Source organism: Strongylocentrotus purpuratus, unplaced genomic scaffold, assembly GCF_000002235.5.
Source record: "Strongylocentrotus purpuratus isolate Spur 01 unplaced genomic scaffold, Spur_5.0 spur5_scaffold_12, whole genome shotgun sequence".
NCBI lineage: Eukaryota > Metazoa > Echinodermata > Echinoidea > Camarodonta > Strongylocentrotidae > Strongylocentrotus > Strongylocentrotus purpuratus.
In genome coordinates, this window is record NW_022145597.1 from 1,988,153 (window position 1) to 2,016,135 (window position 27,983).

Below are 27,983 nucleotides of genomic sequence, written 5' to 3' on the forward strand. Positions count from 1 at the left end.
TCTTTTAGAGTAGTTGTCTATTTGGGTTGGATTTCCCTTTACAAAATATAGACTGCCACAAAAAAAAATTGAGTTTGATGTTAAGCATTCCATCTGTACACAAATCTGTACTTTTCAGGTGATTTGTACACTTTAAAATGTCCATCTTCCATAAAATCAAGAAAATACATATATTCTATGAACAAGCAAAATAATATTGGAGGGATGAGGAGTTTGGTCATAATATCTAAGCTCAAAGTAATACCTCCATGCCTACTCAAGATGATATCTGTATGTAAGAAGAAAGGACATGGACGAGACCTTGCAATGCTTCCATTCAAAACTTAACCATATCAGAGACCTGTTTCACAAATCCTTTTTTCAATGACAAATTACTCAAAATCAGTGACAAATCTGCTGATAGTCAATCACAAGCAAGGATTTCAGTAGCTTATAACAAAAACTGTCGTTTGTCACTGGTGACAAGTTTAGTGAAACGCCCCCTAAAGGGGTGTTTTTCAATGCGATTCAGTGAAAAATAACATGGCTTTGGAAATAAGGGATGTGAATAATAATGAGATATCGTCTGTTTGGAGCCAGAAGAGCATTAACTACCATAATACCTAGTTTGTATAACACAGTGTTAACCCCCCTCTGGCTCTCAACAGACAACCTGTGCTTAATATGTGACACACAAAACAAATAATGCACATTTGACAACACAAATCAAACAAAATAGAAAGGGGGTATTGCAATTACAACAGCTCTCGATACATTCACCAAAATATCGGTAAATAGTACCCCCACTTAGCCCATTATACTGTACATGTACCGTACCCCACATAATAAGGAAATGCACTAGTTTGTCAAGGAGCAAGAATTTTGTATTTCTAAACCTTACTTTGAGGTCCTGGTCTATTTTAGCATATTTTCTCTCTCCTAGCTTCTCATATCACAGTTACAAACAGTTATTACCCAATAAACTACAGCCAAATTTTAAGATTGTGAGAAATATTTCCATGCGATTACAAAACTTAAAACCATTAACACTTAACCAATGGATGATGTACATGAACATGAATCTTAACTGGTTGACTACTGACTTCTCTAACTCTGATAGACTTAATAAATGAGCTACTCGGTTAGGGCAGTAAATGGGTTTACACAACCATCAGTTGATTGTCCAGGATGAGGAGCTTCACTAGTTAGAGAAGACTGAAGATCTGTCTCGCTAGGACCCGCAGGAGGCTGGCATCGAGATGGGAAATATTCATTCTGTCGGTACGCTGGTCTTGATCTGTCTTGAGGCTCAGGGAGATGCAGCTAGAAACAGATTCACCTTTATCAAGATATAAATCATTAAGAACATGAATACATTATGTCCCTGAGAAAGGCATTTTATTCTACATTGCTGCTCCCCACCCTGGGGGTGTTTCACAAAGAACCTATTAAAGTTGAATTTATCTTAAAATTATTGAAAGCTGTGAGCATCTTTGAAAATATTTTGTAAAAGTTATTTTAAAAGGCATAACATGTTGACACAAATCATTCATATTTTCTATCATCAAGGAGATTACATGTTCTTGATGTGGAAATTATGAAGAAATCTAAAATACTTGAATTTTTGCTTTTTAATTTGTTTTATTTTAAGGCTACAAATGGCTCTCCATAGTGTTTAAGTCCTACTTAGAGTTCAGTTCCACAAGGGATCTTTGTGAAACACCCCCCAGCAGGTGTGCAACTGGGTACCTGTCACTGTGGTTGGATCAGCATGTGTGCATTTGTAAACAAGCAACTGACTAAAATGCTCCCCAGGGAGAGGAGAATGTGCACTGTAATGTGAAGAAGAATCATCACACAATCCAGTGACCGGCAAAATATTATGTCAGTTACAGTGTAACTGGTATTAGAGGTTACGTAAAAAGCACAGATTATTATAATCATCATCATTATCATCATCATCATCATCATTAAAGAAGTGAGAATTTCTAGTGGTGATTTTCTCAGGTCTACAAGTTACACAACCCAGGGTTTGATCGCCAGTTGCTGTTTTTAGATGGTGACATTACACGTCGTCAAAGACGTAAATAAACAAAGCCATGTATTATAAAGTCTTTTGATCAATCTTAAGGTGAATATTAAGTGCAAGTCCAGTGGCGTAAAGAGCAACAACTTTTTGGGGGGCAGAAAAAAAAAACCTGAACACCATGTCAATTCAGCAACATTTGTAAATCACTGGTATCGAATTAGAAATAAACCACGTTTTATTTATTTTTTATTATTATTATTTTTTTTTTTTGGGGGGGGGGAACAAAGCTTAAGTCTATGGCTCATCATGTATTGATCTAACTTAAGATTAATCATAACTCTTTATAATATGCATCCCTGATCTGATCGATATACATCTGTAAAATATGCAATTACAAGCCTCTCTCACTTCCATGGACAATTTGCATCTATTTATCCAGTACTTCTTCATAAACGATTCGTGCAAGCATATATACTGAGTGATGCACAGGTTATTAGAGTGTAAAGGTATACATATCTTTATGAAACTTGGAGAGGAAAAACAACAATCTGCACTCAAAATGTCATTGACATCTAGAAATGAGACATAATTCATATCGTCGGCCTTATGCCAAAAGGGCCTTAACCCGATTTTGGGGGTTATTGAGTTATTAATATCACCTTGTAGATTTCATCATTCTCTTTAAAATGATGTGCTTCACTTGTTGAAATTCGATTTATTTATGAAGATAATTATGAATTTCAAAAGGGCCTTAACGCGTATCTCATCTTTGTCCTTACGCCAAAAGGGCCTTAACCTACACGGATGATCCATTTGCGTTAGGAGGGCCTTTCTGGCAAACCAAAGGTGTTGCGAAACAAGAAAATTTCCTTATGCCAAAAGGGCGCTAACTATGCGCGCGTACGCGCGCATAGTTACGCGCATAGTTACGCGTACGATAACAGCAGGTTAAGGCACTTTTGGCATAACGCCGCGTAGGTTACGCCCCTTTTGGCATAACGCCGAGTAGGTTACGGCCCTTCTGGCATAACATACGCTAACATACGCTACATTCAAGCCTTATGCCAAAAAGGCCCTAACATGTTTTTTGCACATAGCATGTACAATTCTGAATATTTTATAACAAATTTAACACATTTCATGTAAAACTTAATAACTTAACACATTTATCGAAATTGGCTTCAAAAGCAAAAAAACGACCACAAACTTTTGATTATTAGAGAGGCCAAAACCTTAAAACGCGATTATCTCGGAATGGCCAAAAGCAGTTAAGGCCCTTTTGGCATAAGGCCGACGATATGCTCCTAATAAAACATGTTACACATCAATCTAACTAAACAATATTTGAAATGAAAAGTCTGTGATTATCTATAATGGTACATAAAGCCTTCTTCTTTTGAAACATATAACTACTGTACTAGCCTTTTAATCACTGCACTCACCAAAGTGAGAAAAATATTGAACATAAACATCAGCTTTCAACAATGTATTGATTACTGTGTAGAAGTTGTCTGTGATCGACTGCCATAATTCCCTGATATGAATGTAATTGTTTTCCTCCTACTCGTCAAGGAATGTCGTATCTTCCTTCCTTCTTGGACAAACCACCTGCTGAAAATATTACGGAACTCTCTGTTCCAGTAAGCGTAGACCAGAGGGTTGAGACAAGAGTTACTTATTGCAAGGATGAAGAGGTAGGAATGAATAACGATCTTGAATGTTTGGTTCTTGGTGATGATGTGAGTGAAGAGAGTAGCAAAGAATGGTCCCCACGTCACAAAGAAACAGCCCATGATGAGAGAGAGCGTGATGACTGCTCGTTTCCTTGGCTCCCACCGAGAGGACGCGTGGAAGCTACCCGCGAGGTCAGCGATCTGGTTTGCCTGGCGCAGCGACACATGAAGCATGCTCCCATAGAAGAACATAAGAATGACGACAGGGATGATGAATTGCGTTATGAAGAGTGTGATGACGAAGCTTGCGGGAAGGATATTTGCAAACCAACAATGTCTGCAAGGAACAAAGTTAAACGTCCGCCAGCCAAGAAGTGGCAAGGAGCCGTAAACTATCGACAAAATCCACACAACTGCCACGGTGGTCTTTGCATAACCAGTATGGTCTCGAATGCGGGTATTATAAAGGATAGGTTTGGTGATAGCGAGGTAACGATCAAATGCGATACAGATGATACTTGACACACTAGCGCTACAAGATGAAATGAACATGAAGACTTCCCACAGACACCATGTTGTTGATGTAACGTCCGCAAAGTAGATCCCAATATGAACGATGCACATGAATCCTACAAAGATGTCAGCTACAGCTAGGCTTAATGTGTAGATGTAGCCCGAGTGGTGTTTGGCCTGGGTCCGCAAGATGACCACAATGACGGTGATGTTGCTGATGAAGATGATCGCCGTTAGCAACGAGACGATGCCTGCGATCACAGTGGCTTCTAGATCTGAGATACATGGCTCCATTACAGGTGGGACCGATGCATTGGTGCTAACAGACATTGTTATGAAGAATTATTATTTCGCCGCTTGAGACGTTGGTGGAGGTGTAATCCAAGCTAGAGCTCGGGAGAGGAGCCAATCCTCGAATTGGAAACACAAGAGCAGGATCATAGGAGAAGGATTCACAAAGTTCTCATCATGCTAAAAAGTTATCCGTCAATATTGTTATATTTTTACCCAGAATTAATTAAACCGACTGCTAAACGTGCACTGTGAAAAGCAAATAATCATCAAAAAATAGTTGCCTTTTTATCTTGATGAGAGCTGTTCTGTTCATACTGTACATCATTGATGCCAAGATTTGCAGCAATGTTTTTTTCTGATGCAGGTGACAGCAGATGTGGTCCATTTGTTTCCAGGCAACAGAAGGATTATTCAAATCTTTTCTGAATCACAGGATACTGGTATTGCAACTATTCCATCAGACAGTGTACTTGGATGAAACTCATTATTATCTACAGTTGCTTTAGTCTAACTGAACATACAGTGATTACCACTTTTTGTACTGATCAAGAAAAAAAAAATTCTTTAAAGAGAGCAAGACATCATTCACATTCCTCCCAAGAAAGATGGTGCAATCAATGAAGTACATGTATATTCCATGATAATCAATCCAGTATTATAGCCTCCATCTTCAATGCGGAGAAATTCCAACGCAAATACCGCAAGTCACTGAGTGATGTGACACAACCACAAAAATTCAAGATAACAGTCTTCATCAAAGGTCAGCTAAAGGTCACGACTCCAAGTGAATAGAGCTTCAGTCTCAGCATCTGGTCCCTCAAATAGGATGTAAAACAGCAGATCCACTATGATGTCATCATATGCATGAGCAGGTATGGTTGCATTGTGTGACTAGATCATTACATGCATTTGCATAGAGAAATGTCCAATTAAAAATTAATAAGTTTTCAAATTATTAATGTTCCTCCTGAAATCCTTTGGAACCTGTGATGAAGGCAACATCAATGGGAAGTTCTTGACTTGTCTGCTTAGGCATCTGTATAATATCACAATGCCTCATCAATGTTACTCTGTTTCTCACAATTATCCTGATATACCCCTGTAGAGTCTCCCAAATTCACCTTCCACTAAAGCTCTCCCTACGGAACTAGAAACTGACTGCAGTTAATGACATATGTGTACAAGTGGACAATGGGGTGTGGGAAGGCTACAGTGTATAATGCACACTAATTGATATACACTCCAGCCTAAAGTCACAAGGCCCATTTCACATATAAAATATAATGTGACATCATAATCAGCACAAAGTGCCTATAATTTACCAAACTTGTACAAGAAATCTGAAAACATGATCAAAAGCCTCTTTATGACTACATGTTTGATTCATAAATTTTCTGATGACAAAAGTATCGTTATTTACTCTTCTCTTGATATATAAAAGAATATCACCATGAATGTATATAGTAGAAAACAAACAAATAAACTTTAAATTACATTGTAATCAAAAATTGAACTCGCAAGTTTAGGATATACTGTGCATCATAAAAAAATAATTATATCCGACTAACAAACATAAGACATAAAACAAGCACTTTAGAATTAAATTTCTGGTGTGAAGAGCACAGGAATAGTCAATTAGCTCATAAAACAGAAGCTGGACCTTTTTACAACTGGTCAAGAATTCATTCCACATACCAAAAACACCTTGCTAGTCCACTATTAATCAATGTAATGATATAAGCAATTTATTGACACAGCCCGGTCATAAAAGAGAGAAGGCCTACGTTGGTCATTTTATGAGAGTGCTTTCAAGGAATAAGATCGCTAAATGAGATTAATCATTAACTTATGTCTTTATCAGAGACAATAACTGCATCATAGAGCTGATGGCTAGGTTACTTTTAGTTATCAATCAATCAACAGCAAGGACAGAGGATGGGGTATCCCCTGATAATTTGATGACTAGGAATATAATTAACTTAGATTCAAGATTCAAGATTCAAATTTATTCATGTTTCCAACAAAAACATTACAAATCAATTATAAGCATTTAAAATATATTTAAGAAATACATGTTGGAAACAGAGGGGTCCACTAAAAAGCAATGCTTGTACAAGTGTGATACCATCTTCCTTCTCCTTTACAAACTATAACTGACATTCTTTTTTCTTTACTCTCACTTTTTTCTTGTCCTACTTTGTTTTTTGAATCTTCGTGTTGCCTTTCATTATCCTTCATTTTCCTTCTTCACTTACATTACAATTTCTGTTTAACCTTGGATTTTATCTTCTTTTTTTCTTCCTATTTTCTCTTTCTATCCCCCCCTCTCTCTGTCTCTTTCTTCTATTTTTTTTAACTCAATTTCCTTCACCTTCTTCTCCTTCTCGCTCTTATTATGCTTCCCTCTTTTTTCTTCTTTATATCCTCTCTCTTCTATCTTTTTCCTCTTTCTTCTTTGTCTACTCCCTCCCTTCTCTCCTTTTGCTCATTGCTCCTTCTTAGTCTTCTCTTTCTCACTCCTAATGCATCAAAAACCTAAATTAATGTTGTGTTGTAGCCTTGTATGTATTATAAGATTATCATAACGAGAATGGAATCATTTCTCACTCACCTGTTCTTTAGATGGACATGCTATGATCTGTTGATCTTCTTCTGAGTAGTTGTTTTTCACCAGCTCCTCCACCTGCTGGTAGGCAAGCTGCACCCCAGCCTAGCAAGAAGAAAAAGGAACAACGGTATTAAATGGCATGTGCTGATCACTGATGAAAGAATCCTTTGTAAGGTCATTTCATACACTGAAATAATAACAATGGCAATAAGGCTTCCATTAACTTAACAATAACTTGAACTAAAACATGATGAGAGTAGATAAAGGGATAACATGATGATGATGATGATCACGATCACGATCACGATCACGATCACAGTGATCATCAAAGTAAAGACGCAAGTGATGATGATGATGATCACGATCACAGTGATCCTCAAAGTAAGGACGTAAGTGATGATGATGATGATAATGATAATACTGGAGATGACGATGATGATGGTGGTGGTGATGACGATGAAAGTAGCAGTTGTGATGATAATGATGGCAATAATAATGAAAATGATAAAAATTATGATGATTTTGATGATGATCATAATGATAATGATGATTACAATGATGATGATGACGATGATGACGATGATGGTGTTGATGATAATTATATTGATGGTGGTGACATGATAATGATGGTTATGGCAATATTGGTGGTGATGAAAATGACGACGATGATGATGGTGATAATGATGATGACGACGATGGTTTTGATGATGATAATGATAGTTGTGATAATGATGATGATGATGGTGATCATACTTACTTTGATAGGTCTGAAGAGAATATACTCTGTATCTTTATTCGCCAAATATAGAGACATACTTTGAAAGACCTTGGGTAATTGAGTCTTGATCTGCTTGTAAGACGCCCCTACAACCTCATGAACACGCTCTGAAATACAAACAGGACATCATGAGAGAATACTTCATTATTGTAGTTCTGGGAAAAGGATACAATACTACTACTTGGATTGTGTCTTTCAACTAGGTTCCGAGTGGGAGCACATTTAACTTTCAAACTACAAAAAAGGATTACTCTGAAAAGGTGTATTTTTGTAGATCCTATTGTACATGCAACTGTACTATAATCTAAAACCTATGCTTAATTTTCAATTTATCAATCAATAATGAGTCTTTAATGAGTCAATACAGAATTATCTTTCAACAACTTTTCCCACAACACATTTCACTTGGATCCAGATCAAGTTTATTAATAAACAAATTAGAATCAATAAAGCACTACAGGGTGGATTATCGGCATGCACAAACCAAATGACTTCACATGCATATGGTTAAGTGTCTGTATAGTTCATATCTACCATATTTTGTGTTATTTTAATTCACAATTAAGAATGGGAGAAAAACAGACCCCTGAAGTCTATTAACTACAGACGAGATCATCAAGACTACACAGATGATATGTAAACCCTAAACAGTGTTGTAGTCGAGTGGTTTAAGCTCTTGACTTGAAATTAAAAGGTCATGGTTAGATTCCTGACACAGCACTAATGTCCTTTGGCAAGGCATTAATCTACATTTGCCACTCAAAACCCAGAGAGAAATGGGGACCCGGTAGGATGACCAAAGCATTGTGTTAGTAATTGCCTACTCCCTCACGGTGACCATATGGTAGGAATACTCCTCAGGGAGTGGAGATGGTGCACATTGTGCGTAAAATGAATCCGATGACCGGGGTAATAATATCTGTAAAGCGCTTAGAGACTATATTTGGTATTAAACGCTATATAAATCAAGATTATTATTATCATTCTCACCTGGACTTGCAAATGGCTGACTTCGAAGGGACACGCTAGCTCCACTCTCCTCTTCATTAAGATCAACGATCACTTGAGCCTAAGAAAGAAGTAATTGCCCACAGGTGAAGATACAAAGGAGTATGAACATAAATTCTCATTCTTATTCTTAAATGTGAACCTTGATAAATAGGGTTTTCATGACATCATGCTGAATATACATACTTTTCAAGTGACATTTCAAAAAGTGATCATTTTCATTCACGATTATAGTTTTTTGATGTATCAGACACGAGATATAAGATATTGATATACAAGTACCTGTAAATGAACAAGACATTACATCTTGTAGCAAAACCTTGCCAAAACATAATGACTTTGTATTTTTACTGGATACTTAAATGCTTATTTTTCTATTGAAAGTTCTGAATAGCTCTCCAATTGCTTATTATTCCAAATTGATCAAGAATTACATAATTAAAATTCCTATCCTTTTCATGACACTTAAAAAATAGGCCGAAAGAATTAGCCACTTATCTCAAATGATTTACGGCATGCTACATCATAAAATAATCTCCATATCAGACATTAAGGGCCGTCTGTACTAGTTTGGATAGGAGGGATTAGACCACCCAGGGTGGTCACTGACAGGTGGCTATCTCATCAACTCAGCTCTCAATTAACATAAGAAAAAGAGGATCATGGGGGACCAATGATCACAGGTTAGCCATTGTTTTCTATATAGAGGGAGCAAGTAGCTACAAGTAGTACAGTGGGGCTTTAAATGAATGTAATATCATTTTACCTTCTTCTGGAATGCGATGAGCTCTGAAGCCAGGAGGTCGGTGACATGTTTGATGAATACCTCACAAGTACATTTCAGCTGGTGATCTACATCTTTCTTGGAATCCACATAGTGCTCCGTCACCTGAGGTGCACCCTGAAGGAAGAAAGAACAATCAAGAAGTTTGTTCAGTAAGATCAAGCACCAAATGGCGTAGCCCACAGGTAATAAGTTCCCCAAAACACTTGCTCACTAGATGTACAGAATAATTAAAAAAAAAAAAATAAAAAAAAAAAAAATCGAATGCTGATGCTTGAAAGAGGTTAGTGTTAGCAAGGAAATATGCAGTTGATACAACAAAAAGTAAAATCTATCGGTGCCCTGGGGGCCGTTTCTCGAAACAGACAGAAGTCTAACTTCTTAGACATCCCATTGAAACGTGTGTTATAGAATTAACACACATTTCAATGGGTTGTCATTAGTCTAGGGGTTCTCAAGACTTACCTCAAAGAGGAACTCCAGGAAGGAATTGTTGCTACTAAGGACAAACAGACCTCTCGGTTTCTGGAACATACCATATGCAGCAGCTGAAAAATAAAGTAAAATTTAAAAAAATTGCAGGCATTAAAGAAATTGCCCCACATTTCACTCTGTACAGCTTCTTTAGTCGTCCGGTGGAACAAAGAGGGAACTTTCACTGTCAACTTGTGACACCTGTACAGTGTACCTATACTCTATACCTAATACATTGTGGCAGCCCAGAGTTTGGATCCATAGTGAATACAGATTGAATAAGTACAATGTATGCATGTTTGTTTTCAAATAGGATAATATACAGGGGCATAACAATCATGCTATTCACACGTCACTTACAAACAGGAGTAGTTTTTGAAGCAGATCTCCATGAATATGGTATACAGGCATGGAACCCCACACATACAGCAATAACTTTGTTGTTGTTGACAATTGGTCCCTTTTATATGAGGGTGCTCAAGTATTCACGATAAGGACATACATGTGGAGGCATTGTCTTTCGACATATATCATTATTAGTATTATTATTATCATTAGTATACCACGCTTTTCCCAAAAGGCCCAAAGCGCTTACAGTTAATGACAATTAAAAAAATACATGTAATAATAAAAACAATCTTACAACTACAAACTGCATAAAAGATGTGTTTTCAAGGCCTTTCTAAAGGTAACAACTAATTCTAAGTGGTAGATCATTCCAGTATTTTGAAGCAGATACAGTAAATGTCCTAACACCTGCTAATGGGCGAGTAACTGAATATGTGAGACGAAGAGGATCACTGGCTTACTTCAATACCCTGGAAGCCATATATAAATTCAAACAGGTATCTAAATAATGTGGAGCTTGGTAATTGAATATTTTGTAGACAAACAAGACTAATTTCAAAGTTATTCTTTGTTTCAAAGGAAGACAGTGTAATGATCTTGAGAGTGGCTGAGATGGATGGTCCCTAGAAAGCTGAAATATCAATCGGGCTGCCCAATTTTGTAGCCGTAGTACATGATCCAATATATAATAATAATAACAGTAGTTCACATTTGCGCCTAATACTTTGTTTCTAGGCACAGTACTGACATATCATTACCCCGGTCATCAGATTCAGGCTTACCCGCAACACAATGTATGCACACTTTTCACTCCCTGGGGAGCATTCCAGCCAGTCGCCATTTTACAAGCGCCACTTGCTCATCCAACCACATTAACTTTCGCATCCTACCGGGTACCCATTTAAAATCTGGTTGGAGAGTGGCAATTGTAGATTAATGATACACGTATATGCTATTCAACATAGAAACGTTTCATCATGCATGTAAGAATTGCACTGCCTCACCTTTCAATGTACTGAAATCTAATCCAGTCTCTTTGATGGAGAATTCCACCTGGAATGGTGCGATCTGCTCTCTGAGAATGAGTAGATGCTTGATCAGGAAGAGCTGCCCATTGAGTTGGGTCTGTGATACAAACAAGAAAGGGTCACCACTCAAGTGATGAACAGGGGCTTGGAAGACAATCATAAGGCCTCACTCAGATATGACACAACAAACTGCAGTGGGTTTGTTTGGAATACATACAGTGTAAAAGAGTACTACCCTTCACATTGCTGTACTTACAAATGTATACAGAACTACCACCTAGGACAACTACCCCCCGGACAACTAACCCCTAGGACAACTACCCCCTGAGCAATTACCCCCCGGACAACTACCCCCTAGGACAACTACCCCCTGGACAACTACCCCTAGAAAACTACCCCCTACGGCAACCATCCTCTAGGACAACTACCCCCTGGACAGTTGTCGTAGGGGGTAGTTGTCTGGGGGGTAGTTGTCCGGAGGTAGATGCCCTAGGGTGTAGTTGACAGGGGGTGGTTATCCGGGGGGTGGATGTCCAGGGGGTAGGTGTCCGGATACAGGATTTATCATCAGTTTACGGTCTAATAGCCACTGAAAAAAGAACTCAAGATCTTCATTATCATCATAACTTCATGCAATGAACCCTCAACTTTCATAAAAAGCATGCAATGTATGCTATTTCCTTTCACATACTTTGATTATCTAAGCAGACACACTATAGACTCAGTGGTGTAGTCCTTAAAACCAACAAATCTAGGGTTCAAACCAAATTGTAGACTAATGCCTTTGACTAAAGCCACTGAAAAAAGAACTCAAGATCTTCATTATCATCATAACTTCATGCAATGAACCCTTAACTTTCATGAAAAGCATGCAATGTATGCTATTTCCTTTCACATACTTTGATTATCTAAGCAGACACACTAAAAACTCAGTGGTGTAGTCCTTAAAACCAAGAAATCTAGGGTTCAAACCGAGTTTTGGACTAATGCCTTTGGGGAATGCATGTATCCTTCATTCTCCAATCCCTTTATAAAGACTCAAGCTGTCGGACCCATGTGTTTTTAAAATACAAGCATTTTGTAGGACCCAGAAAAATGCTATCTATCTATTTATAATGATGTTGTTAATGATGTTCTTACAGTTCCTAAAGATCCAAACACAAGCTCTACTTTTCTGCTATTCACCTCCTTTTTTTCAATTTCTATTGTCAAACCTGTTATAGCATTTTTGTCAGAAGGAGATAAATGTGAATTTCAATCAATTAAAATGAAAATAGATTATATACCTTTCTCTTTGTGATGCCTTGACAAGCCACATTGAGAGAATGAATACAGGACTGCAGAATCTCTTGTGATAAACCTTGAAAGATAGATTTCTGTAAAGAAATATATACACAAAATCATTTAAAGGTTAGCTCTACTGGAAGTAATGATGGAAAATGAAATGTCACAGAAACAAATGACTTATAACTGATTGCTTGAGACTGTAAAATAGGTATCTGTTTGCCAAATGAGTTATGAGAAGGAGAAAACAAAATCCAAATAAATTACTAAATCCACTAGAAACATGTAGTCCCATACATGCACATGAGTGTCATGCATTTTCCCCTCTCTTTATGGGATTTCCCACAATCATCTGTTAGTTCTTTAAATTTGGCTTGCCATCATACATGTAAGTGGTTGAAAAATACAAAAGTTAAATACCAGAACTCAAGATTGTTCTTTTAAGTTCGTTGACAGTTAATTAAAACTGGCTCTTTCTGCTTATAGAAGTAACATTCGAAGCTCATACTTTGAATATGGTACATGTATAGCCATATGGAACCTCCAACATACAGAACAAAACTTCTTTTGGCGATTGATACATTTTAAAGCTTATCTGTACTAGTTTATAGGAGGGACTAGACCACCCTGCAAGGTCACTGGACAGGTGGTTATCTCATCAACTCAGCTCTCAATTAACATACGAAAAAGAGGAGCATGGGGGGGGGGGGGGGCCAATGGTCACCTATTAGGCATTTTTTTTCTATATAGAGGGAGCAAGTAGCTACACGTAATACAGTGTGGCTTTAAGATTTCCAATGTTCACAAATTCTCAGTTCTTAACTTTTCCCAACATTTGCATTGACCATTCCTTGATACTATTGAAACAAAAAAGAGGTGCAATTGAATTGTCTTCTGACTCTCCTGACTTCCTTCTTGCGCGTGGGTTTGAGTCCCACGCTGAGCAGGAAAAAAATTTAAAAAAAAAAAAAGTTTGTTATCGCGTTGCGTGCCCCTCCTCTCTATTACTGAGGGAGCCTCAAGGTTCAGGGGAAAACACTCTGTTCTTAGGGCAGAACGGTAACTGAAGACCTTGTTTGTAGGAGAGTCAAACCCTATGCATGTTAATACGCTACACTTCTCGCAAAGAGTAGAGTGTCATAATAATAAATATAGATTTATATAGCGCTTAATACGGAACACCGTCTCCGTGCGCTTTACAGATATTATCACCCAGGTCATCAAATTCCTTCACACACAATGTGCACAATCTCCACTCCCTGGGGAGTATTCCTACCATACGGTCACTGTGAGGCCATAGACAATTACTAACACAAATGCTTTTGTCATCCTACCGGGTCCTCATTTCTCTCTTGGGTATTGAGTGGCAAATGTAGATTAATGACTTGCCAAAGGATATTAGCGCTGTGTCGGGGATCGAACCCACAACCTTTGAATTTCAAGTCAAGTGCTTTAACCACTCGACTACTACACTTCTGCACGTGTCCGGAGTGCCTGCCGACACAACTGGTAATCTACATACAAATTGAGGTGATAGGCTGCCGAGCCCTTTGAAGATGAACAGCAGAATGAGGTTTAAAGGACTTACGTCTATACACCTGTAGAGCTTGGAGAGGCACACCAAGGTACGTCTGACTGTAGGATACCACATACCATGTAGGTCAGCAGGAGAGAGGGAAGCATTGACATGGATGGTAGCAGTGCCTGCACCAGAACCTAGGGTGATGATGGACAAACAGTGCTAAGGTTTTAAAGCAATTGAGGAAAAAAAATGCAATACATAGATGCACTTATAAACATAAGACCTTCGCCATATTTACGACATTTTGTTGAAATTTCTCTTAAAAATTCCTGGGTTGTGACGTTTCGCAAGGAAAACTGATGTAGCGTGCAGTGCGTGCGTTATATATGCAATAGACGTCAAACATGGTGTACTGCCAAGTGTGTCGTTGGAACAATTGTTCCTCAAAAACCAAGGGGAAATTGTTTCATCAGTTTCCAGACCAACGCAATCACAATAAAATATTCAAGCTATACGTAGCAGCTCTTAAGATGGAGAAATTTCTGGACAAAAAGTACAAGCACAACAGGAAAAACGGTGTGATCTGCAGTGATCATTTTACAGTTTTTTACAGCAGGGACACGTACGTACGCTATAGCAGTTGAATCCATGTGGTACGTCACAGAACAGGTCGTGCGCAAACACAATGCTAACGTTCTGAAAATTCTCAGAGCCATGAAAGACGAAGGATTTTGAAGGAGAGTTGCATCTTCCCTTTCGTCAAATGTGTGATGTTTTATATTTTTCAGATGTTTAAGGTGGCCTACAAACTGAAATTAACATGCTGTTTGAGGTTAATTCCTGTTTAAGTAAATCCAAGTTCAAATTTATTTGATTAAACAATGCCTAGAGTAAAAGTAGTTTAACTGAAGACCCTGCTTACCTATAGGTGCCATGACCGTTGACCTCATACCCTCAGGGGGCGTGGTCTGACCGCTCATCAATGCTGATCCTGATTGGTTGAGAGCCGCTACCTCATGACTTGTCGCTGATCCAATCGAATCACCAGAGTTCCTCCGTGAATCATTTAGCCTTTGCTCTCGCAGGCTCTCTGCTATGCTCTGTGTTTCATAATAATATTAATGATGATAATAAGAATATAACAATAGTAATGCAACTTGTTTGATACTAGCTAATATATATTTGTTGGTTCTCATCGAGGGCTATTCATATTTACACTTGATCAATGCATCTCACAATATTATGATAAACTCTAGTCACTAGATTCATAAAAACCCTTTACATTGTCATAGTCATTTTCAACCACCCAAAGGTTGACACTGTATCTAATATTCTTGGACAAAAAAAAAAAATATCTCATTGCTACCTGTGCAAACAACAATAAAAAGTTACAAATTAAGTTTGTTGTGACAATAAAACGCTTCTTCTTATCAAGTCACTAAACAGGTCCCGTCCAGTGCTCCACACAGGCTCTGGCACGGCAGTTCATGGCTTCCAGGTCATCTTGGATGCATGGCACTAGAAGGAGTGGGGAGACTAGCAGGTGTTCCATTGTCTGTTCCTGGCCGCATTCACATGCCGTTTGTTCGTCTCCTAGACCTCCATCAGGACTCTGCATTGTCCGTAGCCAGTTCTTAGGCGGTTGAGGCTTAGCCAGGTAGGCCAAGTCTCGCTGGAGCCGGATGTAAGGGATTCCTTCAGGCTGAGGGAGAGTTTATGTGGAGTGGTCTAGAGGTGGTTAGACCACAAAGTTATCAACAACAAATACAATGTTATCAACATGGACAACTACATAACCAACGACAACGACTACAACTATATGATCAACAACAACAATAACAAGCACAACAAGCACAATCGTCCTACCTCCATCATTTCTAGTTTCTCCGGGTATGCAAGGTCTCCTGAAGCTGGGTTGTAGTTGAGGATATCAGATTTGATGTAAACACTTGACCTGTATACCAACCGCTCCTGGACATCCTCTAGCATCTGATTGGCAACGGCAGCAAAGGCACCCAGTTCATTCGCTGGATGGAAAACAATATCACAGTCATTACATCATGTAGCTTTACTTCAGCAAGGACTGCCCAAATAGAAAGATAAAAAATCATGAAGGTTTCTAAACCTAAGGCACCTACTTCACTTGTTGGATGGAAAACAAAGTCATGATCGTCAGCTTTACTTTCAGTATATATTTCGAGAAAAGAAAGTAAAGTACCGGTAATATCAATAAAGAGTAGGGCATCTCCTTCATTAAAAACAAAATGAAGTGCATTACATGAAGCTTTATTTCTGAAATTGACTGCTTGAAAAGAAATATGATAAACATTAATAAACATTACAACAATGGCACCTCAGTTATTTACCGGATGCTGTACACAATTATTTATTATCTATTTAATTTTATTTTCATCAAGTTTATTAGCCACACTCCAGTAGTAATTGCCGCCTGGACAGCAAACAAAATAATATAAAGAAAGATTGCTACTGTAAAAGCAAATGCACCTAGTTTATTCATTTTATGAAAACGATATCAGGTTATCAGGTTGGCTTCAAGCTAACATGCTCCTTATCATAATTTGTTCATGGACATTTCTTTATGATGCTTTTAAATGTGGATTATTCAAGCTTACTTTATATTTGAAATGGACAAGTTCAGGAGAATTTGTTTACAATATTTTGTAGAGATGAGTAAAATAAAAAGTTAAATTTATAATAATCATTACTGTAGTGTAAACATTCTGACGATGGAAGCAGCATGCAAATTTCAAAGAGATTATTTCCTCCACTTACGATTGGCTTGTACATGATCTTGAAGCATCTCTGTTTTGAGGATACTGCAGAGTTCAGCCAGGGTTTCAAGGTGGTTGATATGGATGATGAGAGGACGTAGGACATCGTACAGACTCATACAAAGCTGCTCCAACATCGCACTACGACAAACAAACATGAATTAATATCATAGTAACAGTTTCTGGTGTACTGATATTTGCACTTTTCAGATCATTATCCTGCTTATCTGATTCATATCACATATTTATATTGAAGTCTACACTCCCTATAAAAACATTCATTTCAAAAGTACTGTACAGAGGTTCATGTATGTGTTTACACAAATCTTTTTAGGTTCCAAATTGACTATTATACCGGGTGACAAGTAAATTTTATTTATATTAATAAGGCTTGTTGCATCTTGTCAATTGATAGGAGTGGAGATGAACATGAAAATTGTTACCACATATATATATATATATATATATATATATATATATATATATATACTTTAACTGAGTTACTTGCATATCATCTGTTTGGAGCCAGAAGGGTGTTAACTCATAAACTTCAACAGAGAGTGACACCCTTCTTGCCCTGCCCAGATGATATGATAAGTTTGGGACATTCTCTATAACGCATGCTATTATGAATTATACAGATAAAGTAGAAAAGGTGAAAACTGTACGAATACTTACTCCAGTTTTTCTGATGACTTTGAGAAGAAATGAAAGAAGAGTTGATACTCATCCTCACAGACATGCACCATGAAAGCGCAACCACTCCGAACCTGATAAAGGTCAAAGGTTAACAGTTAATCATTAGCGACATCTTCAAGCATCTAAGTTACAAAGATTTCTCACAAAATACAATGCACAAACAGACTGGACATTTCATACAAGACGTATTATTCAAGGTTTTAAAAAAACCTCCCTGTTCGACATTCTACAGACTGTATCCACATCCTTTGTACAGTATGTTTCACATAGATGTGTATATCACTGTGTTGCCAATTTGTAAATGTCATGATAATGAACTTAAATATTAATGCAAATTAATGACATAATACTGCTGCACGTATTGTCACACTTTCTTCTCGTAGAACGCACACCACCCCCATTCTCAAAACTGTTCACTGGCTCCCGGTATGTGACTGAATCATTTTTAAAATGTTGTTGCTAGTTTTCCATTCCTTGTATGACTCTGCTCCTTCCTACAATATCAAGTTGATTGTTAAGTATAAGCCTACAAGACATCTTCGTTCATCTCAATCCTCCTTACTAGTTGTCCCTAAGATGTGCAGTTCCTGGGGGGATAGAGCCTTTTCTCATTCTGGTCCGTCCCTTTGGAATAAGCTGCCACTTAGTATTCGTAACTAAACTGCTCTCCATGACTTCAAAGTTGCTCCAAAAACCCATCTCTTTCTAAACAGTGCTATTTAATTATGTCAATGTAGCGTAATAATTTGTGTTGTTTTAGTTTACTTTATTTTAGTTAAGAAAGTTATATATTTGTGATAGTAATATGTACAGCACTATGAGCGTCAGAGCCTGGCGGAAACCGGCGCTATATAAATATCCATATTATTATTATAAAAATGACATTTTCTTCTTAAAATAGAATTTGGTGTGATCAGCTTATACTGTAAGATGATCCTGTATATTTGATATGAAGAATTTAAGGAATCACAAGCAAGTAGTCATGTAATAATAATGATAATGATGATGGGGGCTTCTTGTATAGTGCTCATAGTGCTGCAAAGGTCTTGGCGCTGTAACATTATTACCCGAGCGGGCCAAATATGTAGCATTCTGGCACAATGGGTACTCATTTCCACCTTGGTGGCGAGTGGCAAATATGGATTAATGTCTTAATGTAAAATTTGTCTGATTACTTACAAGAGAGCAGTGATCCCTGGCATGCTTGGTAGCAAGCTCTGATACAGCCATCTGTATGCTAGGCATCAAGAGCTGATATCTCTTACTGAAGTAACAGTGTAAGCAGTCATCCAGTAAGGTTGTGTACCTGCAGGAAAAGATACATTTAATAATAATAACAACAACAACAACAACAATAATAATAATAATAACAATAATTATAATAACAATCTTTTAAAGTCCAATCCAAATTTTATTAAGTTAAACCGAAAATGGAAATTCTGTTTGCCCAATTGATCGTGAGCCCGGCAGCCACTGAGCAGCGCCCTTATCCCTTATTGTTGAACCCAAACTCCCGTCTTTTAACATCTTTTGGTACAACGCGGTCAAGGTTCGAACCCACGACCTCCCGGTTGTGAGGCGGACTGACTGAGCCAACACAATAAACATAGTATGACTGTCACCCAATCCAAGACAATGGGATGTGAGTACTAGAAGACCTTGGAAACTGCACTCTGTCGAAGATGCAGTTTGACTAATTGGCTCCTACATTCTGTCATTCCCACAAAGATTTAAAACAAAGAAACATTTGGTTCCGATTTGTAATGAGTTTTTAATACTACTGGAGCCTTACAAGGAGCAGTATCAAATTACATGTACATGATTCAAAGGATTCGGTTCTGTTATATCAGTTGATCATCATGAATACATCTTTAATACCTTGTCATATTACATGTAACAAATCAACAGACAAATTGTGATTTGACAATTGTGACAAATATGTAGTTCATGCCATCTATACAATCAATCATTCAATCAATCAAACTATCAGCTAATTATCAATCATACTTACTCAGATGTTTTGTCTAGCCTTTGTTCTACCTGTTCCATCAAGGCTTTGATCTTAGGAGCATTGCTTCTGAACTTTCCATAGAACAGAGTAAATGCATTCTCTGATGTACTAGTCACATCCTGAAAACAAGAATGAGACATGAAACATACTTCATGAAAAATTCATTAATGATAATATAGGTCATAACACAATGATGTAAGGTGATTCAATGTTGCAGAGCAATTAAGATATTCAAAGTGAACATGAAACTGGCCATAACCATCTATCTATTTCATTTCCAAAATGAATATTTCACTCAGAAATTATTTCATGATTTTGTTTCCATTTGTTTTCACATAATTTGTGAATAAAGGTTAGATGCACAATGTAAATGTCATAATGGGTTGAGGCCAAGTCCCATCACATCGTCAACTAATCAAATCAATCAATCAACAAATCAATCAATCAATCAATCGATACATACATACATGTACACGTATATACATACCTTTGGGACCACCTGTTGTGTAGCTCCATTGAGAATAGTGAAGACTGCAGCCTTGATAAGAGTTAATGCTTTACTCAAACATTGCTTAAACCTGGCCTGGAACAGCTCAGACTCCTTGTACTGGGGCTGAATAGGAATTACATGTATATACACATGTAAATATTTCACTTTTACAGCACATATTATTCTTTCAAATTATGAGTAATTGTTTTGTTCACGCCATATGGTCATGTTCACATTGCAAAACTGATCTAAAATGACAATTTTGTCAATTAAATTCAACGGACACAGTAGAACCACTAAGATCATAGCAAAACTAACAACTGCACAAAACATCTCCAAAATAAATTTTGAAAATGAAGAAAGACATCAACAACATATTTACCAAGTTTTATTCCTGTGTAACGTGAATTTTGAATATTACTCTTGTATTTACATTTGTGTGCCAGTCAGCTTATTAGGGACTGCGAAAAATGTTGCCTAAAAGACATTATTAACCTGAATCAAATGTAAAATATGACATGAGATGGATTCCAATATAAGACTATAATAATAATAAATAACAATATTCTGCTTTTATATAGCGCTTAACTGAATGTCTCGTGCTTTACAGATATATTATTACCACGGTCATCGGATTCAGGCTTGCCCACACAGAATGTATCCTACCGGGTACCCATTTTACCCCTGGGTGGAGAGTAGCAAGTGCAGGTTAATATCTTGCCAAAGGACATTAGTGCCGTGTCAGGATTCGAACCCTTGACCTTTGCATCTCCAGTCAAGCGCCTTAAACCACTCGGCCACAACACTCCCACTATACATACACATTGACATATACTCACATTGCCGATGATATAAGCAATACATTCATCCAACTTGGACAGGAGAGGGACAAACGAGTCATTGGTGACTGCAAATGTCGGCGAGCTCAGTTTCTATAAAAACAAGTCAATAACAACATCTTTGATAATGCTTTTTGCAAACAATACAACGTGTGAAGGACTTCTTATAACAAAAATAAAAGGGGAAATATGATTGTAATGAAAACTACACACATCATTGCCAAAGTGTATTTCCCACAATCATGGTCCAAGTAATAATTCACATACTGTATGCAATTATAATAATAATAACAATGGGTTCTTGTATAGCCCTCATGTCTGTCAGACTTGACACTCCTGGCGCTCCACAAATATTACCCCGGCTTTAGCACGGCTGCCATCATGGCGCTCTAGCATGCCAAGGAATTAATTCCTGCCAGGTACCCATCCCATCCTTTATGATAATCTAACTGTCAAAGTACGGTTGAATAAAATAAAATGAATATTCTCTCTTAAAATAGTCAGGGTCTCAGCTGATGAACATCAATTATGTATTACAATATTGTTATCAAACATTACACCCTGTTCATATTTTGCTGAATTGGGTGTTAAACTCAGACACAACTCAAAGAAATAATAAGGTCTAATAATTATGAAAACTTATATCCATGCATCTTGCCCATCTAATTGATTATGGTAACATTGTCATAAATCCATTCTTAAAATCTCACCTGATTTATCCTTTCTAGTTCATTGAAGTAGTCGAGCTTACAGCTGATGGCTTCAGCCTTGTTCACTAACATTGTCTGGTGGAGGGTGAAAAAGAGATATATTTCAAGAAAACTCAAGAAGTAAATTCTCGTTCATTAAAGAATACGGTGTATGTCTGGTGGAAGTAATACCTCCATATGTTCACAACCAGAGAGAAACAATTTTATATTTTTTAATGGAGCTGGTCAAACTACATGGAAGATGTAAAGGGGTCCAGAGTGAAAGCTCAAAAAACATATCACTTAAAAAAATGGATCATCTAGAAATGCAAAAATATCAACAAGGCATACATAGTTTTTGTTTGAAATCTAATTAATGATAATCTTGAAAAAAAGAACTGGTAATAATTGATACTACATATAAATTCTAAACAATCAAACAAACTCTCACTGAATGTTCGCAACTACATGTGAACAATATCTCCTTCCGTCAGAATTACAAGCTTGCCAACAACCCATTGAAATGCATGTATTAAATTTAACACATGTTTCAATAGGATGTCTGTGAACTTGTATTTATGATGGTTTTGTGAAACGATGCACAGGACATACTGCTGCTTTGAATATTTGCTTATTTATTTATTTATTTCAAAATCTGTTAGCAATTATCTTGAGTAGATATTTGTGTGTCTCTTACCTGGTCTGCCATTGACTGTTCACAAGCTTCATGTAGAGCATTGGTCTTTGTGGCAACCAGAACGTACTGCTGTTTGAGGTCTTTGAGCTGATCTAATGCTGTTGAGACCTCCTCCATCACAAGATCACATTGTTCTTTATACTGACTCAGCTGATCACAGTAAGACCTATAGGATAATCAAAGACAATAACAATATTAGGGATAATTCTTCTAATTGTACAGGTATAAGAGCATTATATAAATACAAATGTATCGCTTAACAATATGCCAGTAGTGATATAGCAAGAAGACCATCAATCTTTCTCTCATAAATTCAGGGCAAAACTTAGCAAACAATAGTTTTGTAAACTCCTTCAACCTTTGGAACCCACGGTTCAGGATTCAGAGGCGATAACTAAATTGAAAATCCCACACTTCGCCAACTTCACTAAATTTTCACAATGAAACGTAATTTTATGAGGCCAGCCATCCATCTCCAGCCTATCCGCTCATGACGGCGGTCTCTTGCATGCTAAATATTTACGATATATTTCTTATCTTATTTGTATGCTTGTATAATATTATTGTACATGAATTTCTATTTAATTACTTTTTTAAAAATTGTATTCATTGTATTTGTTATTGTTCTAATTTTTGGATTAAAAAAAAAAATTAACGCAGAAATAAAACCAAACAAACAAATATTTGATCACAAACTGACCTATCGGTAAGAATGAAAATGTGACTTTGATAAAATAAAGAGAGAGAAGCAATACTAACCTGTAGCACAACTCTTCTTCCTGCTCCATCTGACTCTCCACTTTATTGAACCAGTCAAAGAACTATATAATTTTTCATGCAAAGAAAGAATTAGTGTCAGATGCAACTAACTGCATCCATTGAAAAGGCCGAAGGATGAAAACGGTAATCTTTAACAAGACAATAGAATGAAGCTGAGAACAACTTAGCTGCGGAAAGCAGCCTGCTCACTGTCCCAACATTTATCTTATTTAGCCCTTCATAAAAATATTGCTACATGTAGTACTTCGACTATTAAGTTTGTGAATTTGTTTTTTTCATTAGGTTTTATAATCATATATCAGGAAGGTAATCTTTGCGATTATAAAGAAAAAGGAAAGAATAGGAATGGAAGCCTTGCCACCTATTTTTTCAAACAAAATAAACCAATAGGGGAATGAAAAACAACAAATGATGGCTAAACAGTTTAAGATGGGAAGATGATACAGAAACATCTACATCAGAAATCAAGGGTTTCAAGAAAATAATTTTCAAAATTTAGAAAAAGGAAAGAATAAGAATGGAAGCCTTGCCACCTATTTTTTCAAACAAAACAAACCAGTAGGGAATTAAAGAACAATAAATGACAGCTAAACAGTTTAACCCTATCTAGCCTGGGGGGAGGGGGGGGGGTGGTCTTAGAAGAAAATAATATTCAAAATTAAAGGGACAACAGTGAAACAATCAGTGGAAAGAAAATTGATGAGAGAGACAGAACAGAAAGAATACAAAAATATTTTAATAATACAAAAGACTGAGGAGAGACAGACAAACAAAAAAAGACACATCTACGATCCCCCCATACCTGTTGTGCATTCTCAATTTTGTCATCCTTCATGCCAAGTGAAGAGAAGCCCTCAGCCAGAGAATCTCCGCTGTGAGAGAGGCTTGGAGTGGAGACCAGAGATAACTGCTGAGAAAAGCTGCCTGCTTCCTCTAATGGTAGCTAAATGGGAAAAACATAACCAAAGTAAAATGACTGCTAGAAGACCTACCGTTTTTGTTGCATCCTTTATTTAGTAAAAAGATATCCATCAATTCCAGTTATAAGTATGCTTTGTGTGTAGAAAAAACATTTAAAAACACCCTCTATTGATTCACAAAAAATTTCAAACACGACAAAACTCACCACTGTCACCAGAATTCACTCAAATTTGGCACTTTAGTGACAGTTGATGACACCTAAATAGCAGTTACATACAATCAATTCAACTCACTGATGTGTTAGCGAAGAAAATAATACTAAGCTGGAAGAATTGTTGAATAAGTTATGTTCACTCAATCATTGAGTTATTAATGTAGATATACATGTATTGAAATTATGGACATGAAAACCTCACTTGAGGATAAGAGAAGGAAAAAAAACGCACTGATGCTTGAAAAAATACTTTAGAAAATAAAATCAGAAACATATTGTCAATTCTGGCGAAAAGCCGCTTTGTATTCATTGGGTGCATTTGTTGGTCGCCACGAACCCTAAATCTCTGTGTAAACTCAATGTTCACATATTTGGTCTATATGTCACGCATATATATCAACCTGTTAATTTTCACAGGGAAAAAAACCGGACCGTAGGGACCAAGTTTATGGCAGTCGATATTGTTTTGGTCTGAAACTCAACGATTCACAAATGCGAGCAAAACAGGATGCGACGAGGAAAATTAGCGGCGGTTTCTTCGGTTTTTCTATTATCATTTCGAGCTGTAAATTACGGAACTGATTTATCATGGATAATGGTTATTGATGGTAACAGTATGATTTTTGAGCGTCACATTAAGAAGTTAGTGTTAGAACAATAAATTTTATTTTTGCTCCCACTTGTTATGTACATATATGCAGGATGTTAGCGCAAAGTGTATACTTTTTAGCGGTAATGCATGTATGAGGCCGATACTATTTACATGTATGGTTAGTCCTCATGTACCGTAGGAGTGCTAATGCTGCTAATGAAGAGGAAGACACAGTTCACTTTGTATACATCTGCAGACGCACAGACAAGACTTCCATAACAAGCTGAGGACTAAACACCTGCCAGAAGAGATCTTCTCCCTCTACGACACAACCAAGGGTGAAGCATTCACAAAAGCCACACTGCTACCCAACTCCCTTCTCAAATATGTGATGAACTGAATACTGCAACACAAATTTTCATCTACAAGATTCATGTAAACTGTATCTAATCTCTTTCCTCTCTATAATTATTAGTTGGCTTGCTTATCAGTAGGGGCTCTGTTCCACGAATGGGGATTGTCTGCATAAATGAGGATATACTTGTAAACGTGGACAAAATGCGTCCTGAAAAAAATGATCGTCCTCATTTTCACAGACATTTTTCTTCTTTGGCGCTCTGCGAGTTTCAGGTTCCCGATCCGTGCACTGGCAATGCGAAAAACGGATTCCGCGTTACACCCACACATAGGAGCATCACTATCCTGGCTGTGTAGTAAAAGCTGTGCTTTTGATTCTCAACATTTCAAACACCACTGTACAAAACTCAACTGATTTCACTCAAAATCGGTACTTTAGTGACAATTGATGACACCTAAATAGCAGTAAAATACATTTTTTTTTAACTTACTGATGTTAAAAAGAATGATTTAAAAATTAAAATTGTAAGTCTAGTGTCAAACTTTGCTTACAGCTGCATCGACATGATTGTGTAGAGTCTATGCGATATTGTATGGTGTGTGTATTTGTCCATGGGTCTAATAATACCTTCCTCACAGCAAGCATGCAGTGCTAGAGGTCAATATGCATTAGTAGGGTGTCTGATCGCGCACCCAATGTTGTGTGCTAAAACCCTTCCCATAGAGATTGTACGCTTCCCTATGTGGTCTACGTGCATTGCGCGACCATCCAAAATTGGTCAATGATTTTATGAAAAAATTTGAAATTCAAACCTTTATAACAAATGATCCTGAAGGTGAAACTCAATAAATGAGGTGTCATATGAAAGAGCAGGTTTTTCTCCATATTCCCCATCGGGGGCCACCCCCAGAATTCTAAAAATATCTTGGTCAAAACAGCGATTGAAATGTTGTTTGCATCCTAGCTCCAAAATTTGCCACTTTCCTGAGCTGCCGCCCCGCGGCTTAAGCAGGGCTAGACGTAAGGATAATATCCAGATGCTTTTTTTTTCGCTAGCCCCAAGGGATCATTTGTTATAACAGTTTGAAAATACCCTTCCCACATTTTTGGAATCAGCTAATTAGGGAGGCGTGAGCTCCGCTCAGTCCAAACCATGGTTACATCGTAACATGTGCGCTTATAGTGAATGAAAGTATGGGTGGCCGATTCTCGCCATAGAACCCGGAAGTGAATACACGTTGTAGTCAATGGCAATATCGCGGAGATTGTCTCCGCGATATTGCCATTGACTACAACGTGTATTCACTTCCGGGTTCTATAGCGGGAACGGCCACCCATACTAGTCAATGGCACATATCGCGGAGACAGCGTGGCTCAAGCTTGCAAGTCGCGCATTGGCTGAGCAACTTGCGTACGATATGCATACGCTTGCATATCGCGCGATACAGCTGTTTGGCTAAATTTAGCAAAACAACATAACTCTGCGTGTACGTCTTTTTCGTCGATTCTGAGCAAAATGCTATGAATATTTCAGCATTTTGAAGGGGCTGTATCTTTTGATAGAAACATCGGCGAGACTTGAAATTTGAAATGTATTATTCTGATTACATTTTTAATTCAAATATCAAACAAAAATGGTGAAAAACGATCCCAAATTGAAAATTGAAAAATCGTTCAGACACCCTAGCATTAGCATTGACTCTCTATGCTTTGCTGGAGTGGTTACACCAAGTTCACCGTTTACTTTTATGGGTCGCTGCCTTCCCGAGGATTTATCGCTCATAACGTTAAAGTTTCTGTACAAATTGAAATGCATCAAGGAAATCATCGCAGAATCCGTTTTTCGCATTGCCAAACCAAGACCGGAAATCAGAATCGTCAGCAAAAAATGTGGAAGATTCATATTTTTGCGGACGCGTCTGTCCGTGTTTACGAAGATGATCCTCGCTTATGCAGACGATCCTTAATCTTGGACCGGCACCCCTACTGCGTATAACAAGAAGAAGAAAAAGAATGAGCACGAGTGGCAATTTCCATTTTCAAGTTTTAGTTTCATTTGAGTTTCATGACTTTCATTTTAATTTTTATTCTTCAATGTCAAACTTGTTTAATTCTCCTTCCCTTTTCATACATAGATTCTAATTTTAAAACAAGCCATCTATAGATGTCTTATTACACAGTATATGGGTGCAATAAGCTACTAGTTTCGTAATTTCACTGAATGCTTTTGAAGTTGGCACTGAACAAACGTGAATTGATCATTCAACCGGGCCTTTAATTTGTATTGATCGACTGGTCTGAAATCGCTTACACGAACATGTACGAATGGGGCAAGACGATGTATCCTGGCGGCCAAGCCCAACACAAAAAACGATCAACCTACCTCGATTGGTAATGGTCTATTTGATGCATGTGATGTCAGATCCATATAACTGTCTTTTTGCCTTTCCGACAGTGGTGCCATTGATGTTGTCCTTTGGTCCCAAGTGCTTATTTTTTCTCGCAAATGTTTTATTTTCTGCTGGTCAGCCATTTTGCTGGTGTACGTTGGCAGTTTGTTATGGAAAGCCACCGGTGCA

At 37.5% G+C, this 27,983-nt stretch overlaps 2 protein-coding genes across 2 annotated transcripts; both read right to left on the minus strand.

Annotated features, from left to right (window-relative positions):
• On the minus strand, positions 1–27,972 carry LOC590196 (conserved oligomeric Golgi complex subunit 3). The gene is made up of 22 exons (XM_030981586.1): positions 27,788–27,972; positions 24,122–24,262; positions 23,299–23,360; positions 22,540–22,705; positions 21,864–21,938; positions 21,154–21,246; positions 20,312–20,437; positions 19,825–19,943; positions 18,993–19,119; positions 17,793–17,884; positions 17,116–17,255; positions 16,189–16,349; positions 15,245–15,422; positions 14,389–14,516; positions 12,803–12,892; positions 11,493–11,613; positions 10,132–10,214; positions 9,649–9,783; positions 8,865–8,943; positions 7,854–7,981; positions 7,100–7,198; positions 1–1,318 (listed from the first exon to the last, which is right to left on the minus strand). The coding sequence occupies exons 1-22, from the start codon at positions 27,935–27,937 to the stop codon at positions 1,289–1,291; spliced, it is 2,523 nt and encodes an 840-aa protein (XP_030837446.1). The 5' UTR covers positions 27,938–27,972; the 3' UTR covers positions 1–1,288.
• On the minus strand, positions 3,312–5,107 carry LOC100892341 (glucose-dependent insulinotropic receptor-like). Its single transcript, XM_003723602.3, has one exon. The coding sequence runs from the start codon at positions 4,522–4,524 to the stop codon at positions 3,502–3,504; it is 1,023 nt and encodes a 340-aa protein (XP_003723650.3). The 5' UTR covers positions 4,525–5,107; the 3' UTR covers positions 3,312–3,501.
• Positions 27,973–27,983: the final 11 nt, after the last annotated feature.

Bases quoted from the DNA above. Each gene is read 5' to 3' on its own strand.
- LOC100892341 (XM_003723602.3), bottom strand. From the start codon at position 4,524: ATGTCTGTTAGCACCAATGCATCGGTCCCACCTGTAATGGAGCCATGT.
- LOC590196 (XM_030981586.1), bottom strand. From the start codon at position 27,937: ATGGCTGACCAGCAGAAAATAAAACATTTGCGAGAAAAAATAAGCACT. The intron at 11,614-12,802 runs GTATATAATCTA...TTTGTATCACAG, and splicing joins AAGGCATCACAAAGAGAAAG to ACCCAACTCAATGGGCAGCT. The intron at 1,319-7,099 runs GTGAGTGAGAAA...ATCTTGATAAAG, and splicing joins CATGTCCATCTAAAGAACAG to GTGAATCTGTTTCTAGCTGC.